The sequence below is a fragment of the Phalacrocorax aristotelis genome, chromosome 2 (genome assembly GCF_949628215.1).
Source record: "Phalacrocorax aristotelis chromosome 2, bGulAri2.1, whole genome shotgun sequence".
Taxonomy (NCBI): domain Eukaryota; kingdom Metazoa; phylum Chordata; class Aves; order Suliformes; family Phalacrocoracidae; genus Phalacrocorax; species Phalacrocorax aristotelis.
In genome coordinates this window covers 116,850,637-116,866,769 of record NC_134277.1, presented here as the reverse complement: position 1 = coordinate 116,866,769, position 16,133 = coordinate 116,850,637, and the positions used below count along the sequence as shown (strand labels likewise).

General features: G+C 40.1%; 1 protein-coding gene across 2 annotated transcripts in view; it reads right to left on the bottom strand.

The window, feature by feature from the left end:
- Positions 1-16,133, bottom strand: part of LAMA3 (laminin subunit alpha 3) — a 122,519-nt gene that overhangs the window by 86,068 nt on the left and 20,318 nt on the right. For both annotated transcript variants that reach the window (XM_075084843.1, XM_075084844.1), the window contains exons 5-10: positions 15,005-15,175; positions 11,922-12,019; positions 10,350-10,465; positions 6,468-6,586; positions 1,773-1,863; positions 584-715 (exon numbers count right to left, since the gene is read on the bottom strand). In XM_075084843.1, coding sequence (XP_074940944.1) covers positions 584-715; positions 1,773-1,863; positions 6,468-6,586; positions 10,350-10,465; positions 11,922-12,019; positions 15,005-15,175 — 727 coding nt within the window. The remainder of the gene's footprint in view (positions 1-583; positions 716-1,772; positions 1,864-6,467; positions 6,587-10,349; positions 10,466-11,921; positions 12,020-15,004; positions 15,176-16,133) is intronic.

Below are 16,133 nucleotides of genomic sequence, written 5' to 3'. Positions count from 1 at the left end.
GTCCAGCAAAAATAAGACAGCATGGATCAGAGTCTTATGCTCTGCCAGGAGGGCCTTTCCAACATTATGCAGGCGCTATTTTAGAATTATTTTTATTTATTTTAGAATCCTCCAAAATCCCACAAGCTTTGTTTATCAGGGATGCAAGCTGCAAATCCTAGGAGGTGTCAAGGAGAACACAAAACCATTTTCTCCCCTCTCTTTCACTACAGTCCTGTTCCACCTCCCAGTCCAAGTGGTCTTTATATTTAGAGACCCTGAGACATATTTAAACAATTTCTCCAGGGCTTTAGGACTAGACTTCATGGCTTACTGAGAGATAGGCTGTAGCCTCAATGAAGATGTCTTAAATGAACTCAGAATTGTGAGAAAGCAGCACAATCTGTTTGATTTTCAAGTAACCGTAATTTTGTAAAAGAAACCAGATTTTGTTCAGTATTATGACAACTGATTTGTTTGAACGTGTAAACAAGTGAAGCTTCAATGCCAGATGTTTTAACCAAGTCAAGTGTAATGAAAACTGTTCATTCTTTAATGCATATTTAAAATACCAGAAAAGATGCATTTTTATTTGTATACTTACGGACACAAAACGGATAATCATAGAATCCGTCAGCACAGCGTTCACAGTTTTCTCCTTGGAAATTCTGCTTACAGAAGCAGCGGCCAGACCCTTCCTCACAGCCTTCTGCATGTTCCAAGTTACAACTGCAGGCTAAGTAAGTATCAGCAATTAGGCACTCTTTGAAAACTAATTAATTTGCCTTTTACAGCTGTGCACAAATGCATTATAATAGTAAAATTACAGTTGTGAATGCCTCATTATTTAAAGAATTAACTTTTTCATGCTGTGACATGTTTTCCAAGTACTCTATATCACCAATTAAGCTTTGTGATAACCCTTAGAAGTAAGAACTATGTTATTTTCTTAGAGTGTTTAGTATTGTAAATTCAAAAAGCTGCAATTTAGTACTCCGCAGCACTCAGCAACTATCTTTTCTGTGGTATCCACTCTTCTCTTACCATGGTCTAGGCTAAGCGCCACGCTCAATCCACCTTCCCTTGCACACCGTGTGCAGTGTAATGGCAGCACACCATGGCTCTGTTGATTTCCCATTCATTTCAATACCCCAACTCAACAAACCATAGTTTCCTCCTACCTGTCACAAGGCTCCTTCAGCGTGTTTGCAATTCAACTCTTACCTCTTACCTGTACTCATTTTTTCTTTTTTAAATGCTATATTATATATAGGATAATGCAATTATCCTATTGCATTATTTATTAGATGATAGGTTTAGCACTGCATAAAGTAGGAGTAGTGATTCTCATGACCTTTTGAGCTATAGAACAAAATTTTCAAGTGACCAAGAGCCAAAGGATTCCTCATATATACAGCAGAGAGTTAGGAGAAGCAAGGTCATGAGGGTAGGAGATGAGAGTAGCTTCTTAGAGATCATGCCACCCCACTGTGGGGTGGGTAGCAGCACCCCAGGCTTACATGATCCTATCTCCTCAGACGCCTTTTCTGCCTTACTTCCTCCTATTGTCCTGCTGACGGACTGAAGCTTTAGGCTCATATGACACATAAGTTGAGAAAAAAGGGTCTAACAAGGTCTAAAGCGAAACAGAAAGTCATTTGCAGTTGTTCTCCAACTTCTTTTGGCTATTCTTTCATTTTTCTTCCCCAAAAGATGCATCACATACCCTCATTATAGCAGAAAAAACCCTTGAGCCACCACCATGAGAAGACACTTAATAGAAAAGGACTCACATATACAGCCATCAGGAGCTCTCAGTGGAACACCATAAGGACGATAGTAACCTTTTGTACACTTCTCACAGTTAATACCAGCTGTGTTGTGCTGTGCAAAACAAAACAAAAGGAGAATATGAGGTAAAAAGGGGAACCTGGAAGAATTAAGAAACAATAACATCCTTTACACTGTTTCTATATACAACTGAAAAAGGATCAACGCAGGAAAAAAAATGGAGTATGACTACAATAAAGACAGCATTCATCCTTTGCTGTTCTTTAATCACCTGTTCTCTACAGATTTCTGAATCATTGTATTCTTACATAAAGCATCTGAACTTTATCTTTAATGCACAATAAAAAGACCTATTTTAACAAAAAAAAGTAAATCTAGGAAAAGAATTTGTTTTCACTATCATATGATATTTATCTCTTTTTATACTACTTTCTTATCATAATGTATACATTGTTCAGGCAACTGCATCATTATTTTTCCTCATACTATATATTACCTTTTTGAATACCCTGTGTCTAAAGCAATATCAAAATAACCATACCTGATCAGTCAGAAGATCTGTCAGAAAGCATACCCCTCTATAAACATGTGTTTTAGGCACACAGCAAAAATACCATAAGTATCTTGAACCACAGTAAAAGTATATAAATCTGCAGTGAACACAGTCCTGAGTGTATTTCAACTCCTGCCCTGAAGCTTTTCCCTGGGGTGGGGGCGGCAGGAGCATGCAGCGGTGACAGCGTTCACCAGTTGAGTAAACCATGGTCACAAGGCATTCTGGTGGGCTCATAGTCTCATGAGCAGGGAACCAGAAGTTGGAGGGAAGCTTCGTCCTGGAGAAACCAAAGCAACTGCCCCCAGCTCCCACTTGCTGTTTAGTTCCTCCTTAGGGAGTGTTGCAATTAAGGGCTGAGACGGAACCCGGCAATTAACGGTGGGGCAGTTCATGAGCAGGGCACCCAGGATGCTGCTGGGGCTGCTGCTCATGGCTGGCACTCTCCGTTTCTGCCATAGTTTTGGGTTCTGCTTCCAGTTCTGCTGCGAGCTTCCTCCAGAAGCTTCAGATCTGAGCTACTGCTGGGAAGGGCTGACACTAGATCAGGGAGGGTGATCCTCACATCACACAACAGAAGGAGACACAGTAGTTGCTGCAGCACTTAGCATGGCAGGAGCACAGAGGGGCCCAGCTTCTCTCTCAAAACTGTGTAGGGCTACTTGGAGATTGTGCAGAGATGGTCTCAACACATTGCAGGGCACATTCTTTGGGCATTACTGGTGCTAACAGCTGTGGCACATCAGAGGCCCCACCCCAGACAGAGGTCCAGGAGGTGGATGCCACTGTCCAGGTCTGGGGCTGCAGAGAACACCTGGGTCTCTCCCTGGGGTGGAGGCAGTGGTGAACCTGTGCAAAGCTTGTGGGTAAGGATCAGAGGACAGAGCAGCACAGCTGATATTGCAGTAGGTGTCTCTTAAAAACCACCTGAACAAGAAGGCAGGTGAAGCCTTCTTTAAGCAGCTACAGAAAGGCTTGGCACTTGTGGATGACTTTAATCGCCTCAATATCTGCCAGAAGAACAATGCAGATGGACACAAACAATCCAGAGTTATTTCAAATGTAAGAAAGGTTTTCTGGACGTAGACGTTCATGAACCAGTTAGGGGAGACGCTCAGTTCACAATGACACCCACTAACAAGGAAGAACATGTGAAAGTTGAGGGCAGCATTGGCTGCAATGACCCAGAGACTGTGGATATTAAGATCTTGAGACAAGTAAGCAAGACAAATAGCAGAATTACAGTCCTAGGCATCAGAAGAGTAGATTTTGGCTTGTTGGGGTATCTGCTTAGCAAGATCTTGTGTGAAACTGCTCTCGAGGTGAAAGTGGACCAGGAGAGCCAGTTGACTCTCACAGCCTCCTTAGCACAAGAACCGTTCTTTCCAACATGCAGAAAGTCGAGTAAGTATGGCAGAACGCCAGCACAGATAAATACAAAGCTCCTGACTGATCTCAAACTCAGAAAGAGAGTACATGGAGGGTGGAAGCAGGAAGAGGTTACTTGGTGGCAATACAAAGACATTGCCACAACACACGTAGGGAGTGGAGTTAGGAAAGCCAAAGCTTAGCTGGAGTTCAAACCAGCAAGGGAGGTGAAATGCAGCAAGAAAGGTTTCTAGGAGTACATGAGCAGCAAAAGAAAAGCAAATGGGACCATTGCTCCCTGGGGAAGGATATCCAGTGAACAGACCATCTTAGAAGCCATTTCTAAACACATGAAGGACAGGAAGGTGATTGGTCACATTCAACAAATTTATCTAGGGCAAAGTATGCCAGTTCAACCCCGTTGCTCTCTGTGATATGGTGACTGATGCTGTCAGAGCCACCCAGATGGCGAGGGACTGAAGCACAACATCCAAGAAGAGGCTGAGACAGCTGTTTCTCTTCAGCATTATGAAGAGGAAGAACTATAGTAGTCTATAACTACTTGACCAGGGGATACAAAGCGGATGAGCCAGACTCTTCTCAGAGGTGCACAGCAATAGAATGAGAGGCAAGAGGCACAGACTGGAACATGGAAAATTCCAATTAGATATTAGGGAAAAAAATATCGTGAAGGTGACCAAACACTGAAACAGGTTGCCATGAGTGGTTGTGGCATCTCGGTCCTTGGAGGTGTTCAAGGCTTGACTGAGCAAACTGATCTAATTAGACCTGCCCTGAGTAGGGGGCTGGACTACTTGATTTCCAGAGCTCCCTTGTTATCAGATTCTAAAGAAACTGAATCTGTCTTTGTATGCAACATTTCAATTCTATCACTTCTTTGTTCAAGCATCCATTCCTAACACTTTTTTACCCTGACACAAACAGAAAATGTAAATTAAAATCCATGTGCTTTATCCATAAAAAACAATGCTGTAAACAGATTTATGGTAAACTCACTTAATCCAGCATAACTTCCACAAAATTAGGTTACAACCAATTAATATCAGTCATATAACCAGGACTCATAGCTTTAGATTAATTTTGCTCTTTCCTATCCTGGAAGCAATATAAGAGAAATGTTCTTTCATGAACAAAGAGCTGACAGGAAAGACCAACATTATAAATCTTACCAGACTGCACAAACAAAGTTCTGCATAGAAATGTCAAATGGAAGACAAATATAATTTCTTCTACTCATGCTAGTAAAAATAACTCTACTCTCTTCTGACTGCCTTTTGGACAATATCTGATTATATTGTGGCAATAAGATGGAAAACATACCCTATAAATTTTACTGGATATTTCCTTTTATTCTGTTCCTTAAATACCACCATATTTTTAAATGCACAGCATGGTAATACATAAATCATGATGCTAGGTTTCACAAGAACATAGGCTTGATGATAATTTTCCCTCTGAATTACATTCTGGTTAGCTGCTTATCATACTTCAGATAACTTTACGACAAAAGGAAGACAGACTTCCAAATAAGTCTGGATGTATTTAACCCTGAGTTTACCAAACCAATGAATAATTTCGGTTGTAAGGGACATCAGGAGGTCAGGTGGTTCAGTCTCACTTAAAGCAGAGATAAATCCAAGATTGGATCAAGTTGGTCAGAGCCATGTAGAATCTTTCCTCGTAGTAATTAACCAGAGTCGGACAAAAGTTACTCAGGATGAGAGACATTCTTTCTCTTTCCAAGAACTTGCTATTCATCAATGACAGACACAGTGTAAAGTCTGTGATTCCAAATTTGCATTTGTTGATTCAATCCAAGCGAGCCCCTAAGAAAGTTAAGGGGCTGGAGCATGTGACATGTAAGGAGAAACTGAGAGGATGGCTTTGGCTGACTTGGAGAAGAGATGTTCAAGGAGGGAAGAGGTATCTAATGACAGTTTTCCTCTACCTAAGAGGGGGCTACACAGAAGACAGAGCCAACTCTTCTCAGATGTGCACAGCAGAAAGACAAAAGACAGCTGTCACAAGTTGCAGTTGGGAAAATTCCTACTCAACAATAACAAAAATCTCTTTACCATGACAGTAGTGAAGTGCTGTAAAAGATTACCCAGAGTCTGTGTAATTCCCATCCTCAGAAATTTTCAGAACTCAGCTGGACATTTCTCAGTGCAACCTGATACAACTTTGCACCTAGCCTTGGTCTGAGTTGAACACTAGTCCAGATGACTTCCAGAGGTCCCTTCTACGATTTCATGCTTTTTCAATACCTATAAGCTTCCTTCTTGGTATATCCTGTGCCCTACTTTACTCCTGCTGATGAGGGAGAGCCCTCTGTGTTTTGCTGTGGTAGGGAACCAGCTGGCCTGAGCTGAAATTTTATTTGGTTAATTTTACTTCCTTCTGTTAAGCAGGAAAATGGCAGAGTTTGTAATAACAGGAAATGGAATTTTTGTACTTGATTTAATTGTTGTGTTGTGTGGCTTTATTCAAGTCACACAGGACTGAGCACAAATACAATTTATATGTGTCATACATTAATATTTATAGATTAACATTTATACATTAACAAGCAACGTTGTACAATGTAAATTATCTTCAGACACCTTTTTCCCTGCTTTAAGCACAAATAAGAACCCCAGAGAAATGCAACTGTCTAGACTGGTCAGACTCCATACTATTGGTGTGGGGACAGTGCCACTCCAGTAGCCCTTCTTCAAATGCCATTTATTTAAACTGATCAAAACCAACTTTTTACCTGGCAGTTAATGCAGACTCCTCCACCTTCATAATACCCATGGATGTTTAAGCTTTCTCGACGCTGATCAACATCAGCATCATAGTAGCAATCAGTGGCATGCCCATGGCAATTGCAGGCTGAAAAAGTAATATTCCAAGTCAACTTTCACTGTAATGCTGGAATTTAATAATGTAGCAGAGGTGAAAAAGGTTAGATTTTTTAATGTATACATACACTCAGGTATGTTGGCATATGCTCAAATACACTTATTTACCTATTAACAACTGTATTTTCACACCAGAAACATGGTAAGATCATCTAGATATGAAGAAAATGTGCTGCTCAGGCTTATCAGAGGAGGCAACAGTTGTACCGTCTCAAAACAATACATTTATGCACAAATGCAGAACTAGGAAGCTCCGAAATAATGGTCTCAGCAGTTTCTAAAAATTATCAAAAACATGGTCAAAAGTTTATTCTATTTTTCTGTGTCTAAAAATACATCTGAGCTGAAGCTGTGTGCACTAAACCTTTACTCAAAATAAATAATTGTAGAGAAGATACACACATTTGAATAAAAAGACCTACACCAAAGAACTCTCATACTCAGCCATAGACACAACTACACCTGCGAGCTTGGCTATACGTTTACCCAGCTACTGTCTTCTGAACAGAGAAGTTTTAAGTACGAGTTCATTCTATTTCCTGGGAATTGTCGATTCAAAAAGAAGTATGGTTTAAAGACGTGTGGTATGAGGAACAATAGTAACAGCACCAATAATAATATATTATTATTCTATAGAAAAGAATAGAATTAGGTGAGTGAAATAACTAATTTCCCCAGTGTATGGTTGTTTAGAGTCTCAGATGTGATAAATTTTACTTTGGGTGGTTTGTGGTTAGCTCCTTTCCTTTATTTTTCCCTTCTGTTAAGCCATATAAAGGTAACAGCTGAACTCACAGTGCCTCTGAATCCATCTCTACATACATGTTCTGCTATACTTTTAAATCCTTCTAGCAGAGGTTAATACTGCAGTGCTCAGAAGAGATTGAAAGAGAGATACCTGTGAGGCTTTGCTTGGAGGCACATCAGCCTCACATATGTCTCCATTTAGGAAGTTCACCTATTGAAAACATCTGAGATACATCCACTGGTATATCCACTTGTGACCTTGTACGTGCATCAGCTGGCTTCACCAGTATGCTTATATTTACATGGGAGACCTAAGTCCCCAAAAGCCTTTGCTGTTTCACCTTTGGCAAAAAGGCCTAGCAATATAAACCCCAGAGCCAGCCCAATGTTTGTGCCTTGCTTGCAGAAGAGAATTAATGTGAGAAAGAGCTCCACACTTTGAATAGTTCCTGCAGATAAAGTTTGAGTAAGGGGTGATGGATTTACTTAGAAAATAATTTATCTCATTTCTTAGAGATCAGTTATGTGTATCTCATAATCTTCCCATCCTAGTTAAAGTTAAAATTAATCTCTTCCCATTGGTCATGTAAAGCTCTGCCCATCCTTTTTTCTCTGATCTGATCTTCTTTTCTCACTGGAGAGGAACAATGGGAACTTTTCTGAAAGACTGCAGGAAGCAAAAAAGCTTCCCCAAGCCTCTGGGTGCTAGATGAGCTTTTAATTACAGAAGTTCCAGTACTCCAGGAAACATTCCCAGGAAATTCCTCAAGTTTTGACTTTATAAAGCTATGACTTGTTGTTTAAGGAAATGCTCCCTTCATGTGTAGCAGGGCATAACATACTCTGGAAAGCAATGGGTTCCTGAAGCACCTCAAAACAGAAGCTAAGGTCCCTGGCCCTACTTTCTTCACGATGAGGGAAGTGTATGGGAAGTAATCCTTCCAAGCTCTGTTCCAAGTACCTGGCACAACTGGGAGCGCAACTCAGGGACAATTGATTCTCCATGTCTTGCTACACGATCATACAGACAAGAGAAGGGAAACTGGATCGTTCTCTGTATCTCCCCTACCTCTTTATATCTGAACAGCTTTGGACAAGAAAGCTTTTTCCTAGAAACCGCTAACAACACAGCTGAGGTGGTGGCCCGCCATCAGGTTCCCTTATGGTCTGCTGACAGGAACCAGACAGGTTGAGACTGGGTTCCTTGGTCAGGTTGTGATAGCCTGTGAAGGTCTTTGGGGTGTTTTGTTCATGTAATTCTCCAAGAAAATAAAACACTGCACAAATGAGATGCTGGTTCAAGACACTAAGTCAGAAAAGGAAAGAAGAGAACATTAAAAAAAAAGATTTCCAATGTAAATAAAAGCTCCTTGCCTCTAGGGCCAAACCATCTATGAGCTACAGCTCACATCTTCTAACAGCAATGGGAAATTATTTGCTCTGATTATAGTAATAGCATTTTCTCTCACAGGGGAATAGAAACCCCTTCTACCTTATCAAGCATCTTCTCACCACTTCCGACCATTTTCTGACCCATACAGTACTGGGAAACTCATAGCAAAAGGTTGGGCTTATCCCTACAAGCTCCCCACCAACCTCTTTCAGTCAGTTTCTCTTAAGGGACCTCAGGCTTCAGGCAAGCTTAATGAGGTCGCTTTAATTCCTTCACTACTGGCTGCCAGGAAAAGAGGTCTGCACCTGGCAAACGCTCTCAACAAATCACCTCAAACCGCTAGGAGCAATCCACACTAAAAAAGATATTTTTTCAGAGGTAGTTAGAAGCAAAGTTGTTTTGGCTCAGAATCTTGTACATGATCTTCTATAACCTCAGTCTTTAAAAACCATGACATTAATTATGCTCTATCTCTTTCCTGGCAGAAAATGTTTTTCTTTCAAATAGGCGAATTTAAATGAGGTTTCAAATATTGTTCAAAATTGTGTCCCAACATGCCTATCTCCTAGCAAACATTTTAATCACCTTCCCCCCCCCCCCAACACTCAGTCTTAGTACTTCAGCTTTGATTAAACAAGTCATTTCTTTATTCCTCAAACTAATTATATAGGTACATCTCTTCGGCTTTCAAATAAGGTTCCCCTGTTAACGGTTTGTACCCACTGGCTACAATACTCAGGAATGGCAGATTGGCAGATGAGGAAAATAAATCAGGCCAGACACAAAGGAAACTGCAGGCTGCCAACACGTTTGCTCGGAATAGGATGTGCACAGAGATGGGAACACTGCCTGTACCACACTCACTGGTTTCTGGCCAGGATGCAAAACACCCATGTGTGACAGTAAGTACCCCTCCACCAAAAGGGGGCCCATGCAGTCATTTCCATTATGAAAAGAATGAAATACAAGGGAGGTCAGAGAAAGGTCAGTGGGCTTCTCCAGCTTGACTACTCAGTTTGTAGGGCTAAAGCACTCCAAACTCCCACCTATGAGCATGGGAAGGGGTGCAAGTGTGGAATTGCCAGGACTCCCCACTAGGAATGCCTTTGTCCCTGCTTACACATGGTCAGCGAGGGGCGACCATCAGCAGAACAGAGAGCAGCTCAAGCGCCTGTAAGCAGCGGCAGCCTTGAGCAATCTCTCTACAATCTTAACACCAAGAAGCTGGGTGAATGAGAGGCAAATTTTGAAGTTGTACAAGATGCCCATATTCTCTGCTGTGCTAGTGGGGATCCACAATCCGTCAGCAGATAGCTACGACCAGGGAGATATGTTGACTCAATGTACTACAAGAAGGCTTCCAATTTTCTCATGTAATATTCTCACACAAATTACTTTTTTCATTGTTTAGTAAAAGACAACATAAATAACATTCACTGCATCATTTGTTCCTTACTGCTGTATGGAAATAATTTTCTCAGTAAAGAAAAAAGGTGTTAAAACATGCAGTGTGCTCCATGAACACATGCGCTATGGCTAACTCCCACCGACTTGTCACTGTCCCTTTTAACCTAGCATCTTTTAGGCTACTCACGTTCGCATAGATTTGTGCTCCCAGCTGTTGCAGGTTGCCACCGTTTCTGATTATATCCAGGGCAGCAGCGATCACAGGTTTCCCCACAAGTGTTATGCTGACATTCACACTGAAACCTACAGAAATGAAAGCCTCTTATTCTACTGAAGCCGGATTTAAATGTTTTTTCTTAATTTTCTTGCAGTCCAAGACTTACACATAGTGTGAAAAGGACAGGCCATAAGCTCACGTGTAAAGAGGTCAAACAGTAATACTTAGAACATGTTGGAACTTTCCTAAAATTCTTCATGATTAATTACTTTAATCATGTGATTATGAGTTTATTAGCACAAATTACTTGTAGAGAACATTTATAATTGGATTCAATAGGCTGGATTATGAAACTCTATTCTAGAATATTAAATCGAGCTGACATATAACACTCCAGGATGTATCCTATTTTAGCTTCATTCCAAGGCTCAAGATTGTTGACCTACAGTAAATAAAAATATTTACCATCTTTATATGCATGTCTTCATAATCTTTTTCATTATGCTTTGTTTACAATAATTTTATTAGTGTTTTTAATAAAGCAAGATCATAACTTTATCTGTTATTTTTAAAATAGTGCACACTATTCATCAAGAAAATGTAGTTCCTATTTATTTTGATTTAGCTGAATAGCCTACTTAAAGGGTAGGCTCTCATTATGGACTAGGTCTTACTATCATACATAGTAACTGAATCCCAGGAGGAACAAAGAAACCTTGAGACTAGAGAGGCCTTTTCTAACATTCCTTTCTCATCTGTGTAGTCTAATAACCACGGGGAAATACAATTTTCAAGCATAACCATCCTATCCCCATAGATTTCACACCTTCTGTACTTACTTTTCTTTAATATAGACATCTGGAAAGGAGGCATCCTTCTGCCCACTTACTCTTCATTAAAACACAACTGAAAATATTGCATTGTCCTTATAAAAGTCTGTTTCAATACCATCATGGATAATAATAACAGCTGGTTTAAACCAGGCTTTTAAAATATATTACAGACAGCCTGATTATTCACAGTCACTTCCCTATAGCAGATGAGATGCAGACCCTGATCTAGCTCCTTGTGAAATCAATATGGAGATCATAAACTTCACCAGGAAAGGGAGTAGTTCGTTCAGTTTCTGTTTTTATTTTTCCTAGTCATGACTGAAAGCCACTGGATCTTGGCTGAGCTCAGTTATAATGCTCTATATCTCCAGGAAGTTCACTAACTTTGTTCTTGAGTTGGGCTTCTAATTCCTGCTGCTGGAGGGTGATATCAACCCATGTTTCCCAAAAAGAACTAAGGGTTCCTAAGAAATTATTCAATCGTCCAAACTCTTACTTCAATTAAAAAGAAAAATGTAAGTAAAGATTTTTTATTATTATATCCAATAGCTCTTGACATTGTCTTGTCGATCATTAGCAGATTCTAGTTTTTTAAAGATAATGGAAAATCCCTGTAAGACTATATCATTCTATAGTAAAAAAGGTCATTTGAAAACATTCATGTATTGTTTTTCTCATATTAAATTAATGTTATGCTCAGTTTACTTACTGGTATTGGTTTCCAGCACTCTTTGCATTACATACTTCAGCATGGCCATGGCAAACACATCGACCACCAATACTGATGTCCTTTATACTGTAGTAATACTGTGGAACAAGCACAAGAAATACATATAGGTCTTTCCTTGTATTATGTCAGAAATATAATGTCAGATTAGAAACCTTGCTTATTAGAGTTTTAATGGCATGACTTTACAAAAGGCCAAAGTCAGGCAGCCAACAGTCAAACCTCTGTTGATGTCTATGTCTCAGTACAAGTACTAGGAAATCAAAGTCAATACCCACGATACTCTGATAGCAACAGGCTTGTGCAGCTCACACCAAATGCACATTGCTCTAGCTCTCCATTCCTCAGCAGCTACACAGCCATCAAGCCCAAAGCTTGTTCAAAGCCAGCTTGAGGACGGACATGTGAAGTACTGTCAAAGTATCGACTTCTGAGGCCTTGGTCTGGTCAACAAACCAGACACACTGGTATGGGCAGTGCAGTTTCTCCATTCAGCCAAACATGATCACTAAACACTAGAAACAGACCAAAATTACCAGCTCAGTAGATATCATTCATGACTTCAACTAGATTTGAAATTGTGACCTGAAGTTGAAACACTTTGTATCTCATCCTCATGCCTTGCAGGCATCCAAGCAATAGAAGATAAAAATTTAATTGGCTCAACTCTGTGAAAATATCATTACTGTATACATATCAACAGTAACTTCTGCCTACATTTTTGTAGCTCAGAAGTTTTTCCTTGTCTCCTTAGAGCACCAAGCAGAATGGAGAGCTGGTTGTAAATCTTGATCTCTATGTACCTCCAGAAAAATTAAAGGCGCAAATTTAATGCCACTGGAGAAAGAGAAGAAGGGTCAGAACATTATGCTGTTATGTCTCCCATGGTACCTATACACAATACAGCCCCTCTAAGTGGTGCATATATAGTCTCTCTCAGAGGTGATCCTTCCTCTCTACTCAGCACTGGTGAGACCACACCTAGAGTGCTGTGTCCAGTTGTGAGCTCCCCAGTACAAGAGAGACATGGACATATTGGAGAGAGTCCAATGAAGGGCCACAAAGATAATGAAGGGACTGGAGCATCTCTCCAATAAGGAAATGCTGAGAGACCTGGGACTGCTCAGCCTGGAGAAGAGAAGGCTCAGGGGGAACTTAGCAGTGTGTATAAACACCTGAAGGGAGAGTGCAAAGAGGATGCAGCCAGGCTCTTTTCAGTGGTGCTCAGTGACAGGCCCAGAGACAATGGGCACAAACTGAGATGCAGGAGGTTCCCTCTAAACATCAAGAAACTCTTTTTTAATGTGAGGGTGACAGCACAAGTTGGCCAGAGAGGTTGTGGAGTCTCCCGCCTTGGAGGTACTCAAGAGCCATCTGGACATGGTCCTGGCCAGCTGGCTCTAGGTAACCCTGCTTGAGCAGGAAGGTTGGACAAGATGACCTCCAGAGGTCCCTTCCAACCTCAGCCATTCAGTGATTCATTTCAGCTGCATATACATTCTCTTTTTTTAGGTAGGTGGAGCTGGCTGGGCACAGACTAGTTGCTTTCCCAAGGCAGGGAGCTTTTCCAGCCAGCTCTCTTTGCTCTAGGCAGGTGAAGAACAGTTGACAGGGTATACAGACTAGGAAATAATTTTTGCCTCCCAAACTCTCTCTATTCAAATATACACATTCATTCCTAACTGTGCACACTATTTTCATACTGTAAGTAAACCTACATTTTCAGTGTCTTCAGCAAAGCTAGAAATGATCACTGTGACTCTCACCAATGTATTTGACTGTTTTTTGTATAAAAGTCTTCACAAGCCAGTCTATCATTTCATACAGCCTTGCAGAGCTACACCTCACTACTAACAGTAATTGTACTGACACTGGTCAAGTAATAAGTCAAATTAGCAATAGGCCAAAATGATTAGCAGGTGAAACTGGCACCTTTAGACATCAAACATACTGTATATAATTCAGTGTGTCATGAACTCAAACCATTAACAGGGGAAGCTAGGCAGTTACTTCGATAGGAGAACAGAACTGGTCTGGTTTTCATCTTTTCTGTAATAAGTTTAACACAAAGATGTTCCTTAAGAATATTATCTCTTTCCTAGACTTGGAAGGTCTCTACAATGAAAACTTGCACTCTATTTTAACAATTTAATAAAACACTCGACATTTCATTCGTTTATCCTACCTCCCAGGGCTATGATAACATCAGAAGTTCTTTACACTAAAGCTGTGCTGCTTGCCAAGTAAACTAAATATTGCATTTACATCTGCCTGTAAGCAACATCTTAAAATTTCCTGAAGACAATAAAGGTACTTAATGGGACAGCTGTCAAGTATCTGGAATAGTTTTACTTTTTTCAACACAGAAACTCTCACACACATTTGTGCAGTGCCTCACCCCAGGGTTTCCTCCAATTGTTACCGAATCTTCATTTTAAATGAAAAGGTTAAAAATAACAATACAATACAAAGTCTGCAATCTCTCTAAGTATATGAATTTCTATGCAGTGTTCCCTTGAGGGAGCTGAATTTCCTTACATTTCCCCATCGAATGGGAGTGGGACTTTGGCTTTCAAGCTTTTAGCCCAAAATCCACTGAAAACACCTAGGCATCTCACATGATTTGTGGAAAGATAGTAAATTTCAAGTACGGCCTTCGATTCCTGCTCCTTCAGAAACTCAGGTACTGTTTCCTGAGAATATTTCTTTGAATAAATAAGGGAAAGTGGTGTCAAACAAAGCTGAAGAGATTTAGTTCCTCAGCTCTGTTCAGAAGATTTCCGCTTTGGCTCATTATAGCTCCCGTGATGCACCCAACTTCCTTCCATATTAAAAAAACAGAGAAAGAAGACAGTCTGTTATAAAATCATTAATCGTTACTTCCCCTCCATAAATCCATGCTGACCCAGTTGCCTTCTTGACTCAAACAAACCTGGAGAAAATATGGGGGTTTTAAGGTGGGTCACTGTAAAATTCAATTGATTGTTAAAATATTCAGATGATTTTTTGGTCTCTAACATGATGAATACAATTGTTGAGTATATCTCAGTGAAACCAGTACTTACTCTACGGGTTACAGTGGGGTCTCGTTGAGCTTTCGATATCAAGTGTCCAAGAAGTGTATTAGTTCTGAGAAAATGAAGGCGGATGTTTGTTGCTTTTGTGAATTCTCGAAGACTAGGGGAATAAGTGAAGTTTTTTGCTCCTGGGCGGCCGTTTACCAAAGATACTACAATCTAACAAAGAAGCAAGCATATTTTGGTTAAAATACATCAACTGCAAGAATCCAAAAACTTACTATTGTTTCTGAGCATATTTGCAGTAACAACTACGCATTTCATACTGAAACCAGGACATTGGGAAAAACAGTGTTCTTAGTCTTGGACCCTCAGCAATTCTCATTACCCATATGGCACAATGGAAAAAACAAGTGCCTCTACCTGTTTTGAAAACAGTAGGTATAACACACAAAAAGTACATGTTTTAATAGGAAAAAACAATAGGAATGGTTGCAAATAGTTATATTAACAGTTGATAGTGTCAATGGGAGTTTTGCCTGAGTAAAAACATCAGGTTTTGGCTCTTTCCCAAAGCACATTTATTTTTGGGTTAAGGCACAAACATTCCTGGAAAATATTATTGTTACCAGGTCCAGTGCCTGGGATTGTATTAATGGTCTTTTGGAAGAAAGTACACAGTGTTGCTTTAGAAAATCCCCTCACATGAAAGCAGGTTTATCAAGCAGGACTTTCAAAACAAGGGCTCCAGTACATTTTTATTTTTTAAAGAAACACATGCCTGCAGCCTAGCAATCATGAATCTCTATTAAATTAACAATCCAGTATGCATGTAGAGGACTGAGTAACAGACTTTCATTTATTTATATCCAACCAGATAACAGATTTCTATTTTCAAATGGCTCCTATACTCCAAAGCATGTAACTAGGGAATGGTGATGGTTCTGACCGCAGCGCAATTCCTTCTAGGAAAAGTCATACAGCAGGTAATACGGGATGGCACCAGCAGTGTTCTTCTATGGAAATTATTCTTTACAATATTTTATCAGGAAAATTTTACAGCTATGTTAATAAAATTCTACTTTAATATGGAACGACAATCACAGATCCGTATTCTCAAAACTCTTGATAGCTCTTGAGGAGTTCAGATCTGGATTCTAACCACATCAGGCATAAA